General features: G+C 49.2%; 2 protein-coding genes across 5 annotated transcripts in view; one reads left to right on the top strand and one right to left on the bottom strand.

The window, feature by feature from the left end:
- Positions 1 to 27,233, bottom strand: part of ATP5F1E (ATP synthase F1 subunit epsilon) — a 558,621-nt gene that overhangs the window by 269,610 nt on the left and 261,778 nt on the right. The gene's annotated exons all lie outside the window — the stretch shown is intronic.
- On the top strand, positions 1,477 to 26,928 carry EDN3 (endothelin 3). 4 transcript variants are annotated; one of them, XM_050745562.1, is made up of 6 exons: positions 1,477 to 1,914; positions 2,458 to 2,746; positions 15,290 to 15,492; positions 21,975 to 22,151; positions 23,335 to 23,380; positions 25,275 to 26,928. In XM_050745562.1, exons 1-6 carry the CDS (start codon positions 1,863 to 1,865, stop codon positions 25,309 to 25,311), a joined length of 804 nt encoding a protein of 267 aa, XP_050601519.1. In that variant the 5' UTR covers positions 1,477 to 1,862; the 3' UTR covers positions 25,312 to 26,928. The 4 variants fall into 4 exon arrangements, with proteins under 4 accessions (XP_050601519.1, XP_050601520.1, XP_050601521.1 ...); XM_050745563.1 differs by having other exon boundaries at positions 23,335 to 23,415; positions 25,275 to 25,371; XM_050745564.1 differs by lacking the exon at positions 15,290 to 15,492.

Here is a 27,233-nt window from a genome sequence, read left to right as displayed (position 1 = left end):
AGCCCAGCACGAACAGAAGATATCGTGAGTATTGGGTTTTTCTTATTTTCAGAGCATCAAGTGCAAAAACAAACAAACAAACAAACAAACAAACAAACAAAAGCTTGGATTCAAGGGCTAGGCAGGATGGGATGGGAGTGGGGGGATGGAGAACTTCAGCATCAGCTTCAATTCTGGAAGCTTGAGTGCTACTGTAGTTACTGCAGCTGTGTACCAATTTACCCAGAGTTTAGTGCTGTAAAACAACCATTTATTATGCTCACGATTGTGTGGGTGGGAAATTCGGACAGGGTACAGCGGGACAGCTATTCCTCAGTCGGAAGTCTTGAGGGCTGGGAGCTCGAATCATCTGAAGGCACATTCACTCACAGGTCAGTGGCTGACACTGGCGGTCGGCTGGGAGGCCTTGGTTTCTCTCCATGTAGGTTTCTCCATGTGATCTCTCCAAGTGGGCTTGTTAGGGCTTCCTCCCGGCATAGCAGCTGTGTTCAGAGGACAGGTGTCCCGAGCCATCAAGCCAGGTGGATATTGTAGCACTTATTTGGACTCCCCTCAGAAGCTGCTCTGGTCACTTCAGCTGCTTTCTAGTTTTCAGAAGCTGGTCATTAAGGCTAGTAGAGGGCAGGACCAAATTCAACCCCACTTTTCAGAGAAGAGGTCTCGCTATGTTGCCCAGGCTGGTCTTGAACTCCCAGGCTCAAGCAATTCATCCACCTTGGCCTCTCAAAGAGCTGGAATTACAGATGTGAACCACTGCCGCTCCCCCACCCCCAACTCCATCTGTTATGAAAGGAGGGTCCTTTGACCACGAGTGCCCTGAGAAGTGAGGAGGGCTTCCCAGTCTCAGACATTTTTATCTGAGCTGGAGATGGGGACAGTCTCCCACACACAGGACTTGGAAGGCTATGAAGGAAATAGGGGGCTCTTGAAGGCCATTTCCCATGGTGGGGACGGTTGTGTGAATGAACTTGGCCTTTAGGGAGAGGAGCCCGACTCTCCCCTGAAGCCACCCCATCTGCGGGGATGGCTGAGGAATCCCTGGACACCCCAGGACCGCTAACCCAGGATCTTTGTTGACTTTGCCCCCAGGCCACTGCCCCACCCGCAGGCTCTGAACTCCTGGGAGAGGTAGGGAGCCAGCCTGAGGCGTGAGTCAAGAGTGTAAAGTACACTGAGCTCCTTGGCAAGCAGGCTCTTCAAGGGGAAGGTGTCACTCGGGGAACACTGAGAAATGTGTCTTTCCCTCAGGCCCTGATAGAAAAGATAACGCCCCTTGAGCACAGCTTTTTCTCATCTGTTCTTGCTCTTGGATGGTGGGGGGGGGTTGCTACTCCGGAGCAGCGAACTGGCGGGCGGGGTTGCGCCTGTGAGTGCGCGTGTGCGTGTGTGCGCGCGCTCTCGTGGCCTTCCAGCAGCTGGCAGCTGTCCCGGCCCCCACCCCACCCAGCCGCGCCACGCCACGCCGCCCCCGCCCCTCGCTGTCCTGGGTGCGCCTCGGGCCGCTGCGCTCCTGGCCAGCTCCCCCCAGCGCCTGGGAGGCGACCCCCAGTGCGCCCGGGTTCAAAGGCTCCGCGAGGCAGCTCCAGCCCCTCTGGGGGGCGGGGAGGCGACGGGGGTGGTGCAGAAACCAGAAAAGCCCGAGCCACAGCCGGCCAGCTCCGCACAGGGATGGGCAGCGCGCTCTGAAAGTTTATGACCGCCGCAGCCAACTCGTGGCTGGAGCTGGAGACACTGAGAGCGATCGGCCGGCCTCGAACCCCCACAGCTGGAGGGCGAGGCCAGCTGTACCTGGCCCCAGTGCCCTTTCGCGGCCACAGGTGGCCGTCCTCCTGGTCCTGTGCTCCGGCGCCTGATCTGGGTTCATGGAGCCGGGGCTGTGGCTCCTTTTCGGGCTCACAGTGACCTCCGCCGCAGGTAAGCGCACGGGGCGGCGCGCCTCTCCTGGCGCGAGCGCACACAAAAGGACCCAGGGCGGGGGACCTGAGGCGTGCAGAAGATGTGCGTTGCCGGGAGCAAACTCTTGCCTGGGCTCTGCACTCCTGAAGACGTCTGGGGGCGGGCTGGGGAGCAGAAGCGGCGCTCAACGACTACCCCCACGGGCTCTGGGGGTTGCAGCCCACGCACTGGCTGGAGACCTGCTGCCTGGGCCGATTTGGTCAATTTTTCATGTAATTGGGGACTTCTCAGAAAGTTTGCGAACTATTCAGAGGCTGTGTCAAACTTGCAAAGTTTTCAGAAAGTATGCAATATGCATGCAAGTTTTCAACGGGTGCAAATAGTTTGCAAGCTTCTCACAGAGTGTGCAGATAGCTTGGAAACTTTTCAGAAACTGCGCAGAGCTTTGGAGATTTTGCAGACATTTTGCTTGCTCCACCCCCCTCCTCAGGTGTTTGGGGGTGGCGGGTGTTGAGGGGTCTGCACACTCAGCTCAGGAGCCCCTTAATCTGCCTCCTGCAGGATTGGTGCCTTGCTCCCAGTCTGGGGATGCTGGCAGGCGCGGCGTGTCCCAGGTCCCCACTGCAGCCAGATCTGAGGGCGACTGTGAAGAGACTGTGGCTGGCCCTGGTGAGGGGACTGTGGCCCCGACAGCATTGCAGGGTCCAAGCCCTGGAAGTCCTGGGCAGGAGCAGGTGGCGGAGGGGGCCCCTGAGCACCACCGATCCAGGCGCTGCACGTGCTTCACCTACAAGGACAAGGAGTGTGTCTACTATTGCCACCTGGACATCATTTGGATCAACACTCCCGAGTAAGTCAGCCTTTCGTGGTGAGGAACATGGCTCCCGGACCAGGCCCACATCTGCGCCTTTCCAGGAGGACCTCACTCCACCCCAGCCCCGCTCAGTCAGCCCAGAGCCTGCCCTGGCACAGCCTTTAGCTCTTGCTGTGGCCTCCTGCCAGCCCAGGTCTCTTCTGCAGGTCAGGGGTGTGAGCCACATCCCCCGGAGGGCCTGGCCCAAGAGAAACTCAATCCTGACTTTGATCCTGTGGAAGGGGGGTGGGTGGGGGGGGGTGCTGCCTCTGAGTGAAGTGAACTGACCAGGGGGATTAGATACCTGAGAAGTCTCTCTGAGCCTCTTTTTTGAGATAGAGAAAGCCCCGAAAGTTTATCTCATTCCCCAGGTGCTAAGGGGGCTCATACTCACTGTTGACTCCACCAGGATCCAAGGGCTTTAAAATTCCTTGAAAGCATCCTGGTCTCCAGGGAGTCTAAGCGTGGCTTTAGCTGAGCCTGATAGAACCTGCGCAGTCCACTCAGGGTGGAATTCCCCCGGGATGGGCTCCCTTCCTCCCTGCGGGCCCTGCTGGATGCCAAGGCAGGGCCAATTCACATCAAGTCATCCATGGGCCTTCCACAGTCTGGCTCCAGTCACCCACTGCCACGGCCACAGAGGGCCTTCCCTTCTCTCCCGCAGTCCTTAGGAACTCTCTTACCCTAGGGCCTAGACCTGAATTTGTCTTGGGATTTGCCCTGTGGGGAAGTCAGCCTTCTCCTGGGGCCATGTGGAGAGAGTGTGGCTCTGACAGGGGAGGCTTTGATGACTCCCATTGTTCAGGGAGCCCCTCCCTCTGACACATCATCTTGCAAGCTATCCAGAGGGCTTAACCTTGCTTGGGTCACCAACCCTCCAGCATTGGCTTCCCCATCTCTAAGATGTGGGACTTGGATCAGATGCCTCTAAGTTCTGTTCCCTGGGTGTTCGTGGGATCTCTTGGGACTCCTGCTTGTACCCTATTAGGGATTTTTAGCTGGGAACTCAGAGACGGTTGTGAATGCAAACCCCTGGAAGTCTGGAAAGGCAGCTTTGCCACCGTGTCCTGGGGCCATCTTGATTCAGGTTCCTCACTTTTAGCTTTACCCCCAAGCCCTGTAATCTCTGAGCCCTCGGTAGCAGCTTTGATGGGGCTCACTTACCTGTGTCATCAGCACCTCAAAAATGAAGTGCAGAGGAGGGTAGTAAACCTGAGGGGTGGAATGTCTTTCAGACCAGGGGACAAGACCTCTAATCACATCTGGGATAGGTCTGGAACATCACGCCATCATGCTCGAAGGGCAGGCAGGGCGGCTTCACGTTGAGCCAGCAGGACACTTGCACAGGGTCCCGCACTCAGACAGACTCTAGCTTGGCTTAAAGTCCTGCTGTCACTGTCTTGAAATCCTTAATACTTTCTGAACCAAAAGCTGCACATTTGCATTTTCTCCTGGGTCCCACAAATTCTGTAGCTGGTCGTGATACCCTGATTTGCTGGCTGGGCTGTGTCCACCTAGAGGATGGGAGGTACCTCCCTGTTTCTTTCCCTTTGTGGAGAAGATAGAAACCGTGAGTGTTGGGCCATCATCAATTGCCTCTTATCCTCAGACAGCAATGGGAGTCACCTTTCCTTATAGCCCCTGCACCTTGGCACAGCCCTTTCTGATTCTTATCCCGTGTCATTGTGCTGTGATCAAATTCACTTCATAGAATGGAGGGCACTGGGCGGTCACCAGGAGCTGAGTTCTTGTCTTGGCCAGAATCCCCAGCTGTGAATCTAGAAGGAGAAAGAAGAAAGCTAACGGAATGACAGGCAGGGACCTGGGGTGGTGGGCAGGCGGGAGAGGATTTAGAGACCATCTCGTTCGTTGCTGTTTACCAAGCCCCAGAGCACTGGCTGGGGAGGAAGCGATGACTTGAGACTTGTCCGAGAGTCTCAACCAACACCCTGTGATCTGTTTAAAATTCTGTCTCGTGCACCCTGCCATCTGTTTGAAGTCCTGTCTCATGATTTTGAGTTTGTCCTGAAATGAAGCTGTGGATCTCTGACTTTTTCCAGGACAGCCAACTTCATAACTTTCCCCCTCAAGTGTGATTTACCTCTTCCCCTCCTTCCCGACCCCGGTTCAATTTAAACACGAAGAAAGAAGGATTAAATCTGGTGTTTGGGCGTCCCCTGAGCTACTTGGGAAACCAAAATGACAATAGCCAGACTTGAGCGTTTTGAAATGAGACAGGTGAAATAATTTTTGTGAGGCAGAATTTCCTGAATGGCCTCCTTCCCTCCCTTCCTGCCTCCCTCCTTTCTTTCTTACCCTCCAAACTTCCTCCTGCCCTCCCTCCCTCTCCCCCTCCCTTCTTTCCTTCTTTTCTTTCCTTTCCTTCTCTCCTTCCCTTCCTTTCTGAAACTCTGTAGGTGTGTAGATAGGTCTGTTTGTCATCTTTGAAATATCTCAGACAAGACTGCAATTTGAGAAAATGGGCTATAGTGACAGGGAACATGAGTGACAGGGAGGAATCTAAAAAAAATCACTGAATTGAGCAAAAGAGGCCATGGTAGTGGGTGACACAGTCTTTTCTAGTGGTTCTGTCTCCCCATTAGATCGCAACCCCACCTCTCGCGTGTTCCCCTCTCCTGCTGTCATGTCCTCTTCATTCATGGACTGGCCTCGCTCTCCGCACTTCTCCACCAGGTGTGATTTCTGCCTATCCCAGCAGTGGCTGCTCTGGGCACTAGAAGGAGCCTTGATTCTTGTGCCTCAGTTGGGGGTCTTGAACTTTGGGTGCTTTTCACCTTTCAGAGTTCTCCCACTGCCCATCCAACTATGTGAAGACAGGATCAACACTCCTAGTTGATCTTGGACAGAAATTTCTTGAGTACGGTCATTTTTGCTCCCTTTGAGGATTTGAGATGCTGCAGGAGTCATGTTGGGAGTTACTACCGAGACCTGCTTTGCATCTCCTCGAGGAAAGTTAACTGTCTAGTTCAGGTTCAAGAGACTAGTTGGTCTCTTAAGTCTCTTTTGGAAAGAAGGTCTGAGATTCCTCAGCTGTCCCTTTGGCCCTCCTGCTTTCTTCGCCTCCTTAGTCCTTCCAGACCCGAGATTGGTCGGCCCTTTCTGTCAGCACCCAGCATGACACAGATACTCGGGAAATGCTGGTTGATTTATGGCTAAGTCCTGCAACCTAGGGACTCTGGCTCATCTTTGCTGTTGCTGAGCCCCTAAATCTCCAGTGCCTTCTCCCACACAGGAGGCCTCTTTCTCCAGGTGCCTGGCTGCTCTTCAGGGGCCTGCACATCCCTGTAGACGGTCATGGGCAAGAGAATTTTCCTTGGGGATGTTGCCCATAAGTTCTGTGATGTCTTCCCAAGAGTCCATGGCCCCAAAGAGGAACCAAATTTATACTTGCCCCACCAGGGCTGCTGGGATCACAGCTCATCAGTGGGCTAGCATGATTTCCATTAGCCTTTCCTTGGCTGTCCCCAACAGTCCCCAAGCCATCCCACCACTGCCAACAAAAACAAGGTCCCAAATCAGAGAAAAACATATCCCATCCTATTGTCATGGAAAATTTGCCAAGAATAAGATAGTAAGGGGACAGGTGGTGAATAAGAGGTCCGTGTGCTGATGTCCTTGTACACTGCGGCTATTCTCTATGAGCAGACTGAAGAAACAGATACCAGGTAGCTGGGTCCTGTAGGAGACAGAGTTCTCCAGAGAGACAGAACCAACAGGGGGTGTGTGTGCAGATTATGCATATATCAAAAGTGTAGTTGCCAAAGGAAATATTTGGTTGCTCTTGGGGGCCATGGATTTTTATGGAGGATAAGACAGAAGTTATGGGCAATGTCCCTCCAGAAATATATATATGGAGAGAGAGAAAGAGAGGTTTTATGAATTCGGCTTACACGATTGTGGGGGCTACACAGGCCAGAAATCTGCTTGCCAGCAGGCTGAAAATTCCCGAGGAAATTGATGTCAAGGAGGTCTGGAAGCAGAATTCTTTTCTGTTTGGGAACCTGTCTTTTCTGTGAAGACCCTCAGCAGATTGGATGAGGCCCATACATTTTGGAGGGTCAGCTGCTTTGCCCAAAGTCTACTGATTTAAATGTTAATCACATGTCAGAAATACCTTCAGGGCAACATCTAGGCTGCTGTTTGGCTAAACAAGTGGGCACAGTAGCCTAGCAAAGTTGACACCTATAGTGACCCATAACGGGGATATCAGCTCGAACCACATTTCACGGCGGACCAGCCCCTCAGAGCCTGGCTGAAGACTGAAAACCTGTTTATCCAATGGCTGACTGAGCTGTGAAGCATCCAGCAAAGAGCCCCACTGTGTTCCTCCCCAACCCATGGGCTGAGGGATCCTACACCTGTTCATCCCTCTAAGGACATCTGAGGGAGGCATTGCGATGCTGGATGGTGACCGGATTTTCTAAACCAAAATCTGACACACATGGGCTAGCAAATAGGAATGTAGTTACGAAAAGAACAGGGCAGGATGTTGGGAATCATGACCATGGTGGAAAATTTGGGATTTACAATCTCCACTTGTGGAGAAGACTTCAGAACCCTAGAGTGCTACCCCTGAGTCCTGGCCGTGACTATCTGTGTGGCCTCGAACCAGGAGGTGCCGTTGCCTCTCTGTGACCCTCTGGAAGGTGCAGACATCAGCCACTCCAGGACAGTGAGCTGCCGGGTCTCTCCTAATCCCAACAGTCTGATCAGCTCCTATCAAAATGCCCAGGCCGGCTTCCCAGGCTGCCATGGAGCAAGCCACACTTAACTTAATCCAGCAGGAATGCCATTTGTTTTGAGTTCTTTTCTCCCCTAAAGGCGTAAAGAGTTAAAATAATAACAATAATAATAATTAATGAAACAAAAACAAAACATTTAAACTTACATTTTAATGTATTCTACCACAAAAGGGCAGCGTCACAAATTCTGACTTTGCCTTCTATATTCTTCAAGAAAGGCATCTTGGCATGGTCTCAAGAAGAGATATTCCAAATTTTAGAACATCCCAATAGAACGGCTCGATCTGGAACCCCAACTTCCCGAATATGAGGAGCCAGCTGAGCACCAGAAGGTGATTTTGGGATCCTGATAAAAGTCACCCTGGGCCAGGTGTGGTGGCTCACACCTGTAAACCCAACACTTTGGGAGACTGAGGTGGGCAGATCACTTGAAGTCAGGAGTTTGAGACGAGCCTGGCCAACATGGTGAAACCACGTCTGTACTAAAAATATGAAAAATAGCTGGGCATGGCGATGTGTGCCTATAATCTCAGCTACTGGGGAGGCTGAAGCAGGAGAATTGCTTGAACCCAGGAGGTGGAGGTTGCAGCGAGCAGAGATCACGCCACTGCACTCCAGCCTGGGTGACAAAGCAAGACTCCACCTCAAACAAGAAAAAAGTCCCCCTGACCTGTGGGCCACACCTGGCAGTATCGTTGTTGGACATGTGGCCATTTGAGGCAGAGGGCCAGTCTTTCTGCCATCATGGTTTTGGAAAGGAGTCATGAATAGTCTGCTGCTAATTCTGATGCCATGCATGGATGGTGAGGATGGCCGACCATGACTGTGACCTCATGTCATCTAATGGGATCGGCATGATAGCCGCATTAGTTGGATGCTCTTGTCCCTGTAGTTTACAGGAAGAAGCTGAGCCCAGGAGGCAGAGTCAGTTGCCCAAGGTTGCAGAGCTTGTGAGTAGGGAACTGGGCTGCCAGCCCAGAAGTTTGGCCCTGAAGCCTGCCCTGTAAGCCTCCCCCTGTGTGCATGTTCCCAACATGGGCTTCTTAGGTGACTAATGTGCCTTCTTAGGTGACTCCTGCTTTCCTTCATTCAATATGTTTTCCCTGAGTGCCTCACCTGGGTCAGTACCGAGTGGGGCTGTAGGACTCAAGAATGAATAAAAGACATGGTTCCCCATCCGTGACTGATTCAGCATGGTTTTGTTCTTTTTGAGACAGTGTCTCATTCTGTCGCCCAGGCTGGAGTGCAGTGATGTGATCATAGCTCACTGCATCCTTGAACTCCTGGGCTCAATCGAATCTCCCACCTTAGCCTCCTGAGTAGCTGGAACCACAGGTGCATGTTACCATGCCTGGCTAATTTTGTAATTTTTCTTTTTTTTTTTTTTTGTAGAGATCTGGTCTTGTTACATTGTGAGGGCCGGGGTGTTGTTCTTTTTGATAGTGATGATTCATATGTATAATTCTATGTAATCATATATTTGCCCTTTTGCAAGATTATTTTTATTGACATATGTTAAGACATGGGCAAAGCCCAAATTCTTGTTCCATCACAAGTCCTAAATTTTATTCTGGAAATGTAGCCTTGGCTTGCATAGAAGCACGTGACTCTTCTTTAGCCTACCAGAGCCCTTGGTGGGTTCTCTGCAGGTAAGAGGGGCTGGTTGAGTGTGCACTCCAAGCAAACCAGAAGGTTTGTCCTGATGTCAGAGATGCTGGGACAGAGGAGGCTGAGTCTGGGGGAGAGGGCAAGGGACCCCCAGGCCATGAGCTGCATTCCTGGTGCAGGATTTTTCTTTTCTTGGCTGCTGCTGCGTGCCTTGTTCTGTCTTCTTGTTTCTCGGTGTGGTTATGGGAGCAGGGCAGACATAGGAGGTGGGGCTGCTCAAATCCATCTCTTCTTTGCAGATCCAGTTTCACACTATGGTTTAGGGACTCCTGGGGTTTAGAAAGAAATGGGGCTGTGGCCCACTCATCCGAATTGTCTTGTGGAGGAGAAACAGATCCATTTGCATGGGTTAAGAGCTCCAACTGTGGGCTCAAATGCCTGGGCTGGAATCTGGACCTGCCACTTAGAAGATGTCACCTCTGAGACCTTCAGTGTCCCCATCTAGAGAGTGGGGGAGTAGATAGCACTCTATGAGGAAAGATGTTTTCAGGATGACACAAGAAAGTACACAGGGCTTGGTTAGCACAGTGCCTATAATCTAGTAAACACTCAACGTCTTGAAGACGGTGGCCACAATGATAACAACACAACCTCCAGCCCTGCAGAAGCCCTTCCTGGGCCAGAACCAGTCCTTCTGCCATATCCCATCCTGTGACTGGAGGATGCTGGCTGGTGAGTAGAAAGTCCTTTCTCAAGTGCTGCTGGGGTCCACCTCCTTGGACCATCTGACTGTGATCTTAGCTCCTGGAGTGCCCCGGAGGAAGCCTGTCCACCCTGTCCCCTGCAGGACGGTCTGTTAGCCTCAATTAGCAGAAGGCTTATAGACCCTGGGAAAAGGTGTGCCTGGCTGTCTGCTGTTGCTGATAAGGAGCCTGATAAAGACTCTGTGGTCAAAGGTTGCTGGGCTGGGCTGAGATTCAGTCCCGCCCTTCCAGCCCCTCCTTTCTGCTTTCTATTGCTTCCCTCTCCCCTTGGTAAATCACTGGAAGTTTTCAGGAATGGGGCATGGTGCTCTTTGCGGCCACCAGTCCGGGGCTGTGTCTGTGAAATAGGAGGTAGGGGTGGTGATTGGGGTGATTAGGGTGTCAGTTCAGGAGAATAGGAATGATCTGTTTAGTACCTCTTTGTTAAACACCTATGCTGAGAGCTCTGTGGGGCATCTGCGGCTCTCATGTCCTTGGTACGTCCAGCAGAGTAGATATAATGCCTTGTAATTTGCAGCTGAGGACCCCATGGAGCCCCAGTAGCCTCACTTCCGACCTCACCCAACATTGCCCAGGACTGAAGTGAGTGTCACCAACTGGGAGTCACCAGGAAGCAATCGAGGAAATCCCACAGACATCAGTTTAGAAAACATCATTTCATGATGTGCTTTTGACAGGCATGTGAAAGAAGAGGGTGTTGGCCAGACTAAAAGGGACCCTGAGCTTGAGGTTCTGACTGATCATGGTTTCAGGAGTTTTTTCCTCTCACATAACCATTTCTATCTCTTCCTTAGAAATTAGCACACTTTTGGGTACCAGTTTTGAGTTGGAGTGGCATATTTCTTAGAACACTGGATGGCAAGATACTTCTTTAAAATTGGAGGGACTTAGGGCTAAATTTCGCAGTTTTTTGGAAAAGTCAGTCCTACGAGGACTTTTCTGTTGGGGATGCACAGGCAGAAAGCCCGTTTTCTGCCCCGAGTCAGCAGGAGGGGTGAGTGGTCCAGGAACAAAAACAGACTTGGTGGAATGCAACTAATCTCCACTTGGGAGACAGGGACTTGAGTCTGGAAGGCAGTTTGATTTGTAGCAAGAAAACTTGGTACAAAGAGGTTGTGACCCTGTGTGACCCCAAGGGAGAATTTGGATTTCTGCTAGATGAAAGGGCCATTACAGTGAGGAACTTGGCCTTAAATCTGAAGGCAGATGAAAGGCTCTGATGTGTCTGGTTATGTTTGTTCCTGCAAGAATTTAAAACAAAGGAAGCTGGGAGGCAAACAATGCTGCTGCTTTATAATTCCATTTCCAAACCTCAGAGGGGGAGCTGTAAAGGGTGACCTTATCTACGGCACCGCCCCGTGTTCCAGTGTATAGGAAATGGATGGTCTCTGTTTTGCATGAGAAAGTGACCTGGTCTCCTTCGTTGTGGTGTTTCAGTTGAAACAGAGTTCCTCAAAATTGTAAAGGCACACACATATACACACAGACTTTTGTGCACTTTGGAATAGAAATTAATTGCACTTGGAAAATAAATGGCAGAGCATGGCTGACTACAGATGGCCACACGTGAATGAATTGTTTGTCTGCATAGTTTTGGGTGCTTCTGAACCCTGGTTCACCCACCAGTCCTCCCAAAAATAGACAGACAGGATGAGGCATCGGCTCTGTTTCTCATCTGCCCCACCTCAGAGTCTTAGGAGGGCCAAGAGCTTTGGGAGAAATTGGGGACATTCACAGGCCTGGAAGCACTGGCCTCTTCTTCTATGGCCTCCTCAGGGCAGATTTGGAGGGAGCTCTTAATAAACAGTAACTCAGGAACAGAACCATCAGGGAGGCCTGTTCCCCAGCTCAGTTTAAAAACTAGAAACAGCTTCATTTCATACGCGTTGATGAGAAAGGTGCTAACAGACATGGCTGATGACATGACTGGCCGCTGGTGGACAGTTTCGCCCCATGGCTTGCGGAGTGTAAAATAGCTCTGCCGAGAGTCAGAAGCAACTGCATGAGACAGCAGAGGTCCATGTAACTTTTCTGGGTTTTTGGAAATCTGATTTCCATGGGTCTCTTGCAGGGCTGGGAATAGACTGGGGAGAGTGAGGCATTCCCTCACGTACAAACTTTCAGGAGGCACCAAAAACTCAGTAGGAAAAAACAAGTAAAATGTCATGCACTGTTTTCAGAAAGCCAAAATGAGTGCAAAAAATTCATAATCGACCGAATATTATTTTTAATAAAGGCAGGATCCAGCCCTGAGCTTGCTGCACTTACTCACCTGCCTCACCTTAATCTCAGTCCTGGCATCTTGTTTGAGGATAAAGCCTGTGTCTCTAATACAGACTCAGTAGTTTGAGGTAAGTGATAAATCTGTTGGAGCTATTACTGGAAAGGGGTCCCGATCTAGACCCCAAGAGAGGGTTCTTGCACCTCATGCAAGAAAGAATTCAAGGCAAGTCAATAGAGTAAAGCGAAAGCAAATTTATTAGAGAAGTAAAGAAACAAAAGAATGGCTGCTGCATAGAGCAGTGCTATGGGCTCCTTGATTGAGAATACTTACAGTTATTTTTTGATCATGTGCTAAACAAGGGGTGGGTTGTTCATGAATTTCTGGAACTGAGGGTTCCCCCTTTTAGGCCTTATCGGGTAACTTCCTGATGTTGCCATGCCATTTGTAAACTGTCATGGCACTGGTGGGAGTGTCTTTTAGCAGCTGATGCATTATAATTAGCGTATAATGAGCAGTGAGGACAACAGGAGGTCACTTCGGTTGCCATCTTGGTTTTGGTGGATTTTGGCCATCTTTTTTTTTTTTTTTCCACCTCCTGTTTTATTAGTGGGAGTCTTTGTGACCAATGTCTTGTGGGGACCTCCTGTCTCATCCAGTGACTAAGAATGCCTCACCTTCTGGCCATGCAGCCCAGTAGGTCTCAGCCTCATTTTACCCAGCCCCTATTCAAGATGGAGTTGCTGTGGTTTGAACACCTCTGACAGAGCTACCAAAAGGACATTACGCAAGGACACAGACAATTAGGTTGGGTGGAAGATGAGTGTATCTTTACAGTCATTGTGGTGGTGAGCGTAAGTCTTGCTCATGAAGATTTTTTCCATCCTTAACCTGGTATCTCCTGAAAATTAGCAAGGGTGTCTTCTCTTGCTTTCTTTATTCAAAGGCATGTATGATGGTGTTGGCATTTTTTTAATCCCTCTGCACATACCCCCATCCTTACGAAAACACTTGCTCCCTGTTTTCCCTCTTCTCTTTCCACTGCTGGGAACTATTTTGAGCCCTGTCTGTCTGCAGCTTTGCATAAAGTTATAATGAGGCTGGGCCAGGCAGCCACGGATTTCTCATGCCTACATTCGGCCTGGAATTCAGCAGGGTCACTGGGGGCTGGGGAGAGAAACTCTAGCCTAACTCATTTGATGCATTTGGGTTGTACCAGATGGAGGGAAACCTGCTAATCTGTAGGATTCCATAGACAGCTTAATTCCCCACGTTTTGGAGGAGTTTGTTTCTCTAATTTTTTTTTTTTTAACCATAAGTCTTGAAAATCCCACACCACATAACAAAAACAGAGTTATTTTTCTGTTGTTCTCCTTTCCTTTGACCCCCTGGTGCTTCCTCCAAATATCCTTAAGTGTGCGGGTGCCTGTGTTAGGGGAGGAATATGTCTACGGTCCAATGAGCTGACGGGATGATAAATTCTGTGACTTTGAGATTCTTTTTAATCTCAGCCTTATGGTAATAGGCCATGGAAGAGTGTAAACAGTTTGGGCTAAAGCTTTCTAAATACAGTTGATGAGATCCTGGGAACCACTTCTCTGGGGTGGGGTGGAGCACCACACTTTGAGTTTGGTGTTAGTGCTGGGACAAAGGTCTAAGACCTTCTCCAGTGATTGTGCTGTTTAGTGATATTCAAGGGATGGTGAGGGCCTTTGGAAATATCTGAGTGGAGTTTGGAGCCAGAGGGACCCTGGAGAGACCCAGTCAACCCTTTTGTTTCTCAGATCCAGAGGGAAGGTGCCCACCTTTCCTGTGAATGAGTCATCCTTGGGACTAGAAGCCCGGGTCTGCCAGCCTAGTAAAGCCTCTGTTTTGCCTCTGCTAACTTACCCATCGATGCAGCCTAGTTTGTTCACCAAGGTGCTGATGTGGCCTGCAGGAGTTATTGCCAAGACATAATTCTTCCACTTCAAGTAATCTAGAGGCCACAGTAATCTAGAAGGTTTTCTAGGAAAACCCCTCAAAGACTGGCTGATTAAGGACAAAATAAGTAGAGATCCATTGAGTCAGCCAAGAACGTCGTATGGGACACTGGGTAGGGCCGTGAAGTGATGGCTGATTTGGATCTTAGTCATTCATTCATTTAACAGGTATTTATTTTTGAGATATTGGGACCTGATTTTGAGCCAGACATGGTGTCAGCTGCCCTGGACGGAGAGGTGAATGGGGCAGACACAACCAGTGGCTCCGGCTGGACAAGGTCTTGCTGTTGCTGAGCCAGTGGGTTGTGCCTGGGCCAGACACCGTCTCTTAAATGAAACAAAGGAACTGACCCTCATTCTTAGGTCTGATTGGTAGGGGTCAATGCTCAGTATTCTTTTTGAAAATGTAGGTGATACTGTTAAAATTCTCAAACAGCCAAGTCCTGGATAAATTCCAAAGATTTTTTGAGGGGGAAAAGAGGGGGAGAGAGTGTATTTTTTAAAAAGGTGACAATTAACCCACAGCACATTGCTCACTGTTTTTGATATTTCCAAATATTCTAGAATCATGGGCTCTTTCAGAAGGCTGCAGGAGATGGACTTCCCATCTTGTGGGGTGGTGGGATGAACGGTCTGCCTTGGGTCCTCCCAACTTTAAACCGTGAGAATTTTCTGCAGCAGAAGTAAAGCTATGAATTGCCGGTTCACTGTTCTGATGTTTAGGAAGCATAAGCTTTGTATAATATTCTTTAGAACCAGAAAGCGCCCGTGTGTGTTCTCTGCTTGTATAATGAGGTCACTGAGGAGCTATGTTTCCTGGCCTATTTTCTTTCCTGGAGGTTGGAAGAGCACCCCATGGGCTGTCTGGCATAAGACCTGGCCCACAGCAGACTATTCATAAGCATTTGATGAGTGGGCAAGGAATAAGTTCAGTAGAGGACAAAACTTCTGAGGTGGTCAAATGAGTGTCCGGGGGTGGGCTCCGAGCCTCCTGGAAGGAAGGGATCGCATACCTGCCTCCACCTGCTGAAGGACAGACAGTGGGCAGTGGGCACACCTAGGGGAAAGGAGGGGCATAGCCTGCTTCCACCTGTGGAGGGCAGACATTTCACAGTGCGCACACCTGGGGGAAAGGACTCCAGTCAGCTGACTGTGCTGGGTTTGTCCTGATTTTGAACATGCTTTTTTTTGTGTTGTTGCAGTGAAGAAAATTTTTGCTTGTCCTCAGCAGCTGGGGAGACTACAAGCCTTCCTCTTACACCCAAGAGGCCGTGGTTGCCATCTCATGAAAGTGAGGTCCAGGGTCAGCCAGAGTTCACTGGTCACAAGCAACAGAAACGTAGTCTAGCTGGCAAAGCACAGGAGGAGTTTATTGGAAGGATGCCGGAAAGCTCACAGACTGGAGGTGAGAAGAAACCCTAGGCTCTGAAAGGAGGGGTGCTAGGACAGGATTGGGGGTCTAGGGGTGTACCAAGTGGACAAGCGGGGGGAGGTGGGGCCGCTTGGCAAATCATAGCTCCAGAGTATTTTCTGATCTCGAGTTTCCCCTCTCAGGAGTCTCGGGAGAGAGGGAGTCAGATTGGCCCAGTTTAGGTCTCCTGACCAGTCCTCAGGCAGAGGTAGGTGAGGCCCATCGACTGATTGTCCCCCAGGGACCTCACACAATGGGAGGGGGATAATTCTCCAAAGAAAAGATGGCAGACTGGATCCTAGGAGACAAAAATAACCAATGCTGGCCTCCGGCTGCAGAGAATTCCCTGCTTCTCAGTCCTTGGAGTGCAGGTGCCCCTGTTCCTGGTCCTATCCCTCCCCTTTGTCTCCATGTGTTCGTGCGTAGCAGTGTCTGCTGGATGTTTGCTGAAGCAGAGGATCCCTTTCATGGGCCTTTGAATAGTCAGCCACTTCCACACCAGAAATTGCATATGTAGGTGTGCTGGAGGGCATTTTGTTTTTTCTAAGGGTATTTGGATTAATCTTCCTATTTCACCCTGTCTTACTCATTAGAGCCACGTTCTAACTGGTTCAGATTACGGATGGTAAATAAAGGTGATTGACACTTTTCTCCCTGCCCAGGCAGACATTTCTAAGCTTGGGAGAGTTGATGAGGGATGCCTTCTAGGGAATGTAATAAAATCTGAAATCGAGCTGTAGTTAGAAAGCGTGCAAGGGTCTAGAAGTTGTTTCTCCAGGGAATGGCAGGAGGTGGTGTCCAATGACTGCTGGTGCCTGGCAGCTGGGGGCTGCCTCCTGACTGTCTGCCAGTGGGAAACAGTTGTTTCTCCTCCTCCTGGCCACAGGACAAGTCACAGAGCCACGCTTTCTGTACAATATGTCCCCTGGGCCAAAAGGCAATATTGCCTCTGCTTTCCCAGTTCAGAAGGAAAAATGTGAACCGAGGAAGTAAATCATCAACTTGACATGTATCGTAAGTGTGACATGAACATGTTCTATTTGTTGGGGAGACACTCAAGTCACCAGCTGGGCTTTTTAAATGAAAACAATACCTCTATTTAAATGAAACAACACCTCTATTTGTAAAGAGGAAAATAGTATCAGGTACTAATTTTGTTCATGTGTCATCTGACCTGTCTGCGTTCGCTTTATGGAATAAACCACTAGACTAGGAGTTGTAAACTCAGATGCTCCTGAGGGCCAGACACATAAAAAAGATGAGTGAATGGGGCCAGGTATAAAACTACTGAAAATGGTGGGGACTGGGGCAGAATGAAGGGCTTACGCCCAGTCTCTGACATCATTACCTGGCTGCCATGCTGGAATATGAGGTTGGTATTAGCACAACTTCCAATTTTCAAGAAAAGCTGGAAATTGGGATGTTTATGTGAAATTTCCAGATTTAACAAAAAACACTATGGTTCACGCCTGTAATCCCAGTACTTTGGGAGGCTGAGGGGGGCGGATCACGAGATCAAGAGACTGAGACCATCCTGGCCAACATGGTGAAACCCTGTCTCTACTAAAAATACAAAAATATTAGCTGGGTGTGGTGGTATGTGCCTGTAGTCCCAACTACTTGGGAGGCTAAGGCACGAGAATCGCTTAAACCCAGGAGGCGGAGGTTGCAGTGAGCCAAGATTGCGCCAGTGCACTCCAGCCTGGCGACAGAGTGAAACTCTGTCTCAAAACAAAACCAAAACCAAAACACTGTTGACTGTAAAAAGCTGACAAAAATGCCAATTTGCTAACCTCAGTACTGGATTAAAAGTGTATGTGTGCAGGGCCCCGCCCCTTGTCTGTCTTTTCATAAGTTTCACCCGGAGTCTAGTCCAGCACCTGCATGTTGAAAAGCAGTTGGCAAGTATTTGTTGAATGCTATTCAGTTGTGGTGGGTGGAATAAAAACTGGGTTTTCAATAGGGAATGACAGTTTGATAAGCTTTCCTAAGAATTTAGAATCTGGTCAGTGGGAATACCTGTGTCTCTTCTTTAAAAGCTTCAGATATACAGGCCAGGTTCCTGATCAGAAAGATGGAGAGTATTAATTCATTTATGAAAAGGCAACACGGAACTTAAAAACAGAATCTTTAAAACAAAAGTCAGCTTTCCTTATTCAGAAACTTCTTGTAGAGAGAAATAAAGCATTTTCAGTGTGGTGTTGCAGATGAAGAATGAATATGGGAGATTTGGGAATTTAATATTTAATAATACTTAGACATGATGTTTGGAAAAATGTGACAAATAAGAAACTTTTGATAAATAAGACTCTGATGTCACCAATCAAATAATGAATGTCCTGAATACATAAGTTGAGTGATAATTTATTAGATGAACACACACAACACCAGAGATTGCATATGTAGGTGTGCTAGAGGGTATTTTGTTTTTTCTAAGGGTATTTGGATTAATCTTCTCACCTGCTTTTCTTTTGCATGGAGCTCTGTGTTATAACTGAGACATGAACAGATGGAAGAGCTGCCTACTTGTATAAAGGATTGTATTCTGAAAACTCCATTGTATTACAGAGCAATAGGCCCCAACCACTGGGCAGGGCATGCTGATCAAAGGTTCTTGGCCAATTTCATTTCACGTTCATGGTCCACTGTTAGGTCTTTCCTGTTCACTATTCAGTAAACAGCCAGTGACGAAGCAGTACAAAAATGAAATATAAAGGCTCATGAGATATGAGTACGTTATCACAACTGAAATAGAAGCGCTCATGAGCTGGTAATCTAGCGTCAGACCTCGGTAAGAAGGTGGTGTCGAATGAGGTGACCTGTGGCCTTGGGTTCCTTATTACCCTTTTTTATTGCTAAGTCAAACATCTCAAATGCCAGGCTTAGTAGATGGAACTTTCCTGATACAACTCGCTTGACCTCCCAGACCAGATAAATAACAGTAGTAGCTGCTGTTTGCTTATGGCACTTTGCTAAGTATTTTCCATGCAGTGTCTCCTTTGCTTTGTCCGACCACCCTTTTGTCGACCAGGAAGTTGTTGAGAGGGTGAAGTGATCATCATGTAACATAAGAACAGTATTACCAGGTCATGTGTCTCTGTGTGTACCTTGCACATACCTGTACCTACTGGCCTTTTTTCCTTTACCTGTTTTCGTAGTCCAACAGCATATAACTCCTGAAGGCATGGACACATAGGGATACGCCTTTCTGTGTCCTATGACACTTACATTGATACTGCGTATATAGTGGATGCTTAAAAATGTTGGAGATTCTTTCAGTGATTTTTGTGGTTATTGAACTCTTTAGGGTGAAAAGAATCCAGTCTTGCCAGACTAGAATGATCTCACCATGAACTATCAGTTCTCAATCAATAATCTGTTCGCCTGGCCTTGTGTGAGGCCCATGGTGGGTAAAAAAGAAGTAAAAGACCTGCCCTCTCTTTTGAGGATCCGGTAATCTGCCTTTAGACTTGGGTAAGAAACACCGCAACTCTGGGCCCTGTGGGTTAGAGGACTGCCTCTGACACCACTCTGGCCATGCCTCCCACCCCACTGCAAGAGTCTGGGACTGAAAGCCAAATGCACCCTCTTCAAGACCATGTTCCAGGTATTCAGGGGCTGGAATTCCCTACTCACACATCCCCCAAGACCACTTCCAGGGCCTGCACAGGCATCCTCCAGGGCCTGACACTTGGGGGTGAGCAGGGCTCCGGGTACATATCTGCAGGCCTGCAGGGTGACAGCTGCTTACAGGGAAGCAGCCTGGGGCATCCACGGGGAGTGCTTGAAGCCAGCGCTGGTGTGGGATGGAGCAGGATGGCAGAGAAGGTGCTGGGTCTCCACCACATTCCAATACGGAATGGCCAGGAGCCCAGGATTCTAAATTAAAGGCTGGACCTGCAAGGTGTTTGGAAGCCACAGTTGTCCAGATACAGGAGATAACACTTTTTCGTTTAAGGGCTTATCAGATCGATTGAAACCTTTAAATGATTAGCCCTGTGGGAGGTGGGCCTCCATTGTGAACTCTTGTTCCATACTCTACAATGTCAGGGGCAGGCCCTGCTGGGCCATCAGCTTCCCTCACCTCCGCACAGGTGAGCCAGCAGGATGCAAACCTGGAAGGCCCAGGCCTTGGTGGAGGGGTTTGTGTGCCTCAAGGCTGTGGGGGAGGGGAGGGGGGCCCTGCCACTCTAAACATTCTCTGAAACTGCCAGGTTTCATTTGCATACCAGCACTTTGCTGCGCTTGGCGTTTGGGGAAGTGCTAAGCCTGTCTTTATTAACAAATACCACGTTGCCTTGTTTCCTTACTTAAAACACTTTAGAGTGTTTTTGCTCAAGTTGAGTGGCTCTACGTGTGTAAATGCATAATCAGCTGATAGCAATTTCAAAATTGCAGGTCTCACTGTTGATGGAGAAATGGGAGCGTTGTTATTCCTTGTGTGTAATTTTCACCGAGAAATGGGGTCTGGATTTAATGTCAACACTTAGAGATTCAATGTGGCCCTATTACTGGAAAAATACACCTTTAGCCAAACCCTGCCTCAAAACAATGTCTACATTGTGTCTTGCTGCACCCCTTACCCCCATTTCCCATTCCTGAGAAAAAACTGGCTCAGTAAAGGGCTGGATCCTGCCCTCTGTCTCCGTTTCCTGAGCACAGACGGCTCATCAGTGGAGCCTGTCTCTGCCTGGAGGGAACCCACCACCTCTGTTTCTCGAGGAACTTGGGTGGGAAGGAGTTAGCGGGGAGAACAAGAGTTGAAAAACAGGGCGGGGTCAGTTTTAGGCTCTTGTGTCCAACCCAGCAGGGAGACTGTGAGGCGCCCTTGCCCAGTTTGCCCTCACCGCCTCAAAAAGGCTTTATGGTGTGTGATTCAAATGAAAAGAAATTCAATTTGATTTTATTTTGAAAATGCAGAGTGGGGCTGGGTGCAGTGGCTAACACCTGTAATCTAGCACTTTGGGAGGCTGAGGTGGGCAGATCACAAGGTCAGGAGATGCAGACCATCCTGGCTAACACGGTGAGACCCCATCTCTATTAAAAATACAAATAATAACAATAATAATTAGCTGGGCACGGTGGCATGTGTCTGTAGTCCCAGCTATTCGGAAGGCTAAGGCAGGAGAATTGCTTGAATCAGGGAGGCGGAGGTTGCAGTGAGCTGAGATCTGTGCCATTGCACTCCAGCCTGGGCAACAAGAGCAAGACTCCGTCTCAAAAAAAAAAAAAAAAAAAAAAAAAAAAGAAAGAAAAAAGAAAATGCAGAGGGGATGTCAGGACTCCCTTTGAAGTGGATAATTGCTACTACGAAGTGGGGTTCATGGAAACCAAGGTGGTTAATCTTTGGGGACTAGTGAGAAAACCAAGATTTATTGAAAAAGTGGATTTGGCCACATGTTTCTTCTAGCTATTAGTAATTTGTCCCTCAAATCATGCTAGTAAGTTAAGAATCTGCTTTTAACTTCTTCCCGCTGAACTGCCTGGCAGGCGCCCCCTTCTTCTCTGGGGAGTGATGATTTGGATGTGCACACTCATTAGAACCAGGTTTCATGGGTTTTGCTCTGAACCACTCCATTACACTCCTCCTGCCAACACCAACCATAAATGAAATTGGTAAACACTTTCAAGCCTTCTTCATAACGTGGCTCTTCTGAGGCTGGCTCCACTCTCAGCCACATGGCTGGGCCCTTGCCCGCCTCTCTGAGGGCACGGAGTGTTCCTTCTGATGAGGAAGCAACTTTCAGAGGCCAGGATGCATCTCTAATGACTGTAATTGCATTTGCCGTCTTCTCATTAGCACAAACTGCAAGGCCTGCTGTGCACACGGAAGAAACTCAGTTCGAGGCCCAGTTCTGGCCTCAGGCTGTGGGGTAGGCAGGTGGTCTGATCAGGGCAAAGACCTGGACCAGCATGTAGGTTGCCCCACATGCCCTTGGCATAGGAAGAAAAGCCTCTGGAAAGGGTGCTATGGTTGTCTTTAATTATTTCTCGGCTTTCCATGAAGAGAGGTGGAGGCCCAGATGGTACTTCCAGAGCCGAGGAGCAGAACCCGGCCCAGAGGAGCTAGGCCAGCCATGGTTTGGTCTTGAAGAGAATGAAAGCCCACCCATGTTCACAGAGCGCCGAGCCCTGGGGCGTTCAGGCCACACCTGCAGCCGGTGCCTCGGGTGAGGCTAAGGGCCTCACAAGTGCAGGCACACATGCCCAGATGCCTGCTGGACTCTACCCAGCTACCCAGACCCTCCATGTCCTTCCATGCCCTCAGCCCCAACTCTCTTCCTGGGGGTTGCGGAGGGCAGGGAGTGCACAGTTCACTCCAGAACCTTCCTAAGACCCAGAGCTGTAGCAGGGAGGATGTGAACACCAGTTTCTGAGACCTTTTCAGCCAAGCAGCAGTTCTCGCTCCACACCCTTGGGGGCCCTGAGCAGGGAGGCCTGCGTGTGCTTGCCTAACATTACCCTGTGCTTTGCAGACAGACCGTGCCCTATGGACTGTCCAACTACAGAGGAAGCTTCCGGGGCAAGAGGTCTGCGGGGCTGCTTCCAGGGAACCTGCAGCTTTCGCATCGACCACACTCGCGCTGCGCTTGTGTGGGGAGATATGACAAGGCCTGCCTGCACTTTTGCACCCAAACTCTGGACGTCAGCAGGTATGACCCTCCTCCAGTTTCACTCATTTGCAGATAGGCATCAACCCTTGGCAGGGCCAGGCCAGGGGCTTCTCAAAGGAGGGTCTAGGATGGTTCGGTCATATCCTGACCCACTGTCATCTTGTGGGCCAGAGAAAGGAGGTGCTGAGCCCAGAAAAGACCCAGGTCCTCAGCATCAGGAGGGCAGGAGATGCAGCGTGCCCACCCGCTTGCTGCCCTTTGGAAAGAGGCTTCACAGTGGCCATAGCTGCATCTGGTTTCCAGACATGTTTTTCTGGCCTGTACAGCAGTTTGTGAAAATCTGAATAAGTTGCCACACTTAAAAGGTTGAAGAATTAACCCCTGCCAAATGCATGTTTTTAGCCTTCTCAAAAATAGCCCATAAAAGTGCAAAAGGCTTGTTGGGGAAAACAAAACCGAAAACAAAAACCCAGCACGTAGGACCATCTGGTCTCAGAGACTCTCTCCTCTTTGGCCGCTCTCAGCTGGAACTGAGCGGGGGCATCTCATGTTTGAGTAGGACGTGCAATATCCATTTACCTGTGTCACTAATTTATCTTACTTTGTAGCCCCTGGGGGCCCCCAAGTTTGAGACCCTGTGGTCTGTCCTGGCTGCTTTAGGGAAGCTTGTAGATCACGTTGAATGGGACCAACAGGCAGACTCCATGTTTGACCCAGGGGCTTTGAGCTGTTATTCACTTAACAGGTATTCCTGTTAATACTCCTTACTCCTCTTTTTCTTAACTTTGGGCCAAGATTCATGAAGCCAGTCAGGCAGATCAGCCCTTTCAAAACCCTTCCTGGAGCAGGTGTAGGTGAGCTGCCCGGATGCACACAAAAGAGACGTAGGCAGGGGTGAGCTCCCAACACCCCAACAAGGCAGACGGTAGCGCTCAGGACCCCACGATCTGCCATCTGCAAAACCCAGTGTGAACTGCATGGTTTTTCCCTCCTTCTGGGCGTTTAAACATCCGGTGAATAACTGAGTGGTGAGCATATTCTGTACTTTGGTAGAAATCCACCCACTGAGCGCTCAGCCTTCAGAAACTGTGCCTGAGACGCGGTCCTTGGGGAACGCACTAATGTGCTCACTGGTGGGGAAGAGGCAGTCATAATTTGACACCGAAAAACCAGCCACAGGGAAAGGCAGGTTGATTCACTAAAACCAGCTCTCTCCCCACAGTAATTCAAGGACGGCAGAAAAAACAGACAAAGAAGAGGAAGGGAAGGTGAGAGGTGCCAACAGAGGCCTGTGTCAAAGGAGGTGAAGATGCGATGTGTCATTCCTTCGGGGGTGGGTGGACGGTGTTTTGAGGGGATGGCATCTGGTCTGGCCCAGTGGGAACCCCAGATCTCATGGGATGCTACACCCACAGGCAGTGGTGTCTTTGGTGGACTGTTTCTGGGGGCAGAGCAGGCTGAAGCTGTGGACAGCTGCTGTCACTTACCTGGCCCTGGCCACCCTGCTCTGTGTCCTAGGAGCCAGCCCTTGCATCCCTTGTGGCTCTGGGCAGTGATGTCCTGCCTGGATTTCACTGGCCTGGACAAAGCTAGCCAACCACCACTCTCAGAGGCCCCGCAGGCTGCCCTGCCTAGGCCCACGCTTTGCCTCTGCTTCCTTAGCAACATGTGCTCTTTCTCCCCCAAAAAATCATTTCTTCTTTTCAGCAGCTGATTCCGGGCCGAGGTGAATGACAGCAGCTTGACAGCAGGGTCCCTTGGTTCTCCAGTTCATTTTATTATTTTTTTAACCCACTTGTCTTTTTTGTATGAGAGATCCTGATGTTCCTGTAGTCAAACTGGGCTTATTTGTCATTCTATCAATCAGAAGTCGTTATTAAGACTCAGCAGCACATCTGCAACGGGATGGTAATTTATGTTCATAATAATAGCCTGGAGGTGGCTTGGGTTTCTACAGAGACTGATCAAGGGAAGATGAAACCATGCTCAGTATACAGGAGGCTTTCCAAATTGGTGGCAGATCGCTTCTAGTCTAGTCCAGAGAGGGATCTGTCAGCATCCATAATAAAAATGGAGCGGGAGGAGGAGGGCCGAGGCGGAAGAGACAGAGCCCGGGAGAGCATGAGTCAGACCCAGATGGTCCCACTTTGCCTCTTCATTCTTTTTCCTCTTTTTCTCTCCCTCACCCCAAACCAAAGCTCCTCTCAGTGAGGGCGGGATGTAATTAAACCCATCCATCCATTGCATCATTTATTCATTCACTTATGCATTCGTTCAGCAAAGACTTGTTGGGCACCTGCTGTGGGCTGGGCACGGTTCTCGATGTTGGGGACACAGCAGGAACAAGGTTATGGAGCTTAACTAGTGGGGGATGCAGACAGCAAACATGTACAATATAAAGTGAGATTGCAAAGAATAACAAAAGACACGGCAGGGGTAGGAAGCGTGGGGTGATTGCAGTTTGAGATTGGGTTGACGCGGCCTCCTCTTTCTGACCAGGTGACCTGAAGGAAGGCTGGGAGGAGCCATAGGGATGAGTGAGGGAAAGGGATTTCAGGCGGGGGAACCAGTGAGTACAAAGGCCCCAGAGTGTGCTCAGGGAACAGCCAGAAGGGAGCCCTATACAGGAGAAGCACACAGATCCTTTTGCTGTTGTGGTGATTATTACTGTTCTGTGTCACATGTTCAAAAGATGCGATTGGTGGTGCAGGTGTCCCAGCAGGGCCTGGAAAAGTGGTTCTTTCAGGTCTCTATGACTCACGTAAAGCTCTAGTAAGAAGCTTTGCTTGGGAAGAAAAAGTTTCTTATTAAGCCAATGTTCTTGCTTTCTTGCAAGATTCAAGTTAGTAATTCCCAGATTTGCATTCTCAGAGTGGAAGCTGCCACCATCCTTAGCTTGTGATAATCAAAGATGGAGCCAGGCTGCGGGAGGGCTCCCAGCAGCCTTGTCTGCTGGTGGTGTTCTTTTCACACTTTTCCAGTCTGGTGGTAGGCTCGGAAATTACTGAGAAGCACTGGGAAGAGGGTACGTACAGTTCCAATCAGGGAACAGGCTGGAGAGGCAGTAAGAAGACGTTCCCTTTTTCAGCTTCACAAAGCTACAGAGCTATGCTTTCATAACATACCTTTCTTTTTTTCTTTTGCCCCCTTTCCCCAAGATAGGTTGAAGTCAAGGACAGACAAAGCAAGCAGGCTTTAGACCTCCACCATCCAAAGCTCGTGCCCAGCAGTGGACTCGCCCTTGCTCCATCTACCTGCCCCCGCTGCCTCTTTGAGGAAGGAGCCCCTTAGAAGGACAGGCCTGAAGCATCCTGGTCTTGGGAGGCTTCTGTCATTGCTCACACACAGTTCAGATTTCCACCTCTTTACAGACAAGGAGTGAATTTGCCTGGGGCAGAACACCCACCCAAAGAGTCCCCACTTAACAATACCCCCCACTGCAAGAATGCCCAAATCCAAATGACCCCAGTTTTCCTAATGGGTAAAATGATCCCAGATGTGCCCCAGAGCATGACGCCCGCAGCTCCGGTTTCACGCAGGAAATTGTTTTTGGAGAGGTTTGGCAAGTTGGAAAGCCACTTACTGGCTTTTGACATGACTTCTCTTGGAGAATAAATGGACTCCAAGCTAACTCTTTGCAAATGTAAACACGTGTCCATCTTGAAATAAATGCAAAATGCCCGTGCAACAGAAGCATGTGACTTTCATATCCTTGCCTAGAATAGGCTGCATGGTGTATGTCAGTGAGGGCCACGAGCAGCAGCTTTAGACACAGATCATAGCTCTACAGGAGTTTATGAATTTGAAGCTTATGGGATTTTGTCAGAGAAATTTTCAGCTGTGCTTGATACCCACCAAAAGAATGTATCTCAAAAGAATGAAGGAAGAAGAAAAAAGGATCCTTGATGTTTGTGACAAGAAAAGGAGAAAGTATCTGCAATACGGAGCTTGTTCCTATTCAGTGACTGACCCTCTGTATTCTGTATAGACACCAGGACGCTACACAATGGAGTTCCCAGGCCTTGTTTGCAGGAAGCCAACTATAAAGACAGCCCCAGCTCAAGGCTATTAGGTTGAATATTTGCTTTCATGAATAAATGTGGATCTTTGGGGAATGGCTTCAAAATAAGTCATGAACACAAATTCTTTGTAAATTATGTAAATTCCTGTTTATCTATATAAATTGGCAACAACTGGGAATTGTACCGCCTGACAGTTCAAAATCTCTTTCAGCTGCTCTCTTCCCGCCGAGCTGAGCTTACCATGAGTGTGGAAATGTGGCCCTGCCATGTAAAGTCGCCTGTGCAGGGGAGAGGCCACCCATCTCCCCACCCGGCCACAGAGAGATAAGAAATGGCATTTGAGTTGGGTGTCCAGGGCCCTGTATGGAGACATTTAAGATGGTATATGACAGAGCATTGGCCTTGACCAAATGTTAAATTCTCTATGCGTATTTCATAAGTTATTACAGGTATAAAAATGATGACCTATCTTGAGGAAATGAAAGTGGCTGATTTGCTGGTAGAATTTTGTACAGTTTAGAGAAGCGATTATTTATTGTGAAACTGTTCTCTACTCCACCTCTTTTATGTGGATCTGTTCCAAGTAGTCACTGTATATACGAATAGATAGGTAGGTATTTTAAATTGCATTCTGAATCCAAACTCATATTCCTTAGAGCTTGAATTACATTTTTAAAATGCATATGTGCTGTTTGGCACCATGGCAAGATGGTATCAGCGAGAAACTCATTCATTGCGCAAACACTCAGAAAGTACTGCCAAAAGCCTAATAAAAAATCTAAAGTTTGCTCTGATTTGTGGATTTTTTTCATCACTGTCTTTATGTGCGTGGTTGTGCGTCGACTTTTCATGGACCTCTGGAGAGGATGGGAAGAAGTTGTGGTTTGGGAAGTGGAATCCATCTAAAGTCAGTTATGGAGCTAGATGAGGGGCTGCCTGAATATTAAGGAAGAAGTGGGGTTTGGGGACCGTTCCAAGAAGACAAAACATTCACAGCAGTCAGGAAGAGAGAAACCTGGGGAGAGTGCTGGTTCTTCCTCCAGACCATTGTGCCTTCCTAGCAATGGGGAGGCTTCCTTGTGGCGCTGCCAGAGATGGC

The sequence above is a fragment of the Macaca thibetana genome, chromosome 10, assembly GCF_024542745.1.
Source record: "Macaca thibetana thibetana isolate TM-01 chromosome 10, ASM2454274v1, whole genome shotgun sequence".
Lineage (NCBI taxonomy): Eukaryota > Metazoa > Chordata > Mammalia > Primates > Cercopithecidae > Macaca > Macaca thibetana.
The sequence above is the reverse complement of the archived record's forward strand: the minus strand, read 5'-3'. Positions and strand labels throughout refer to the sequence as shown.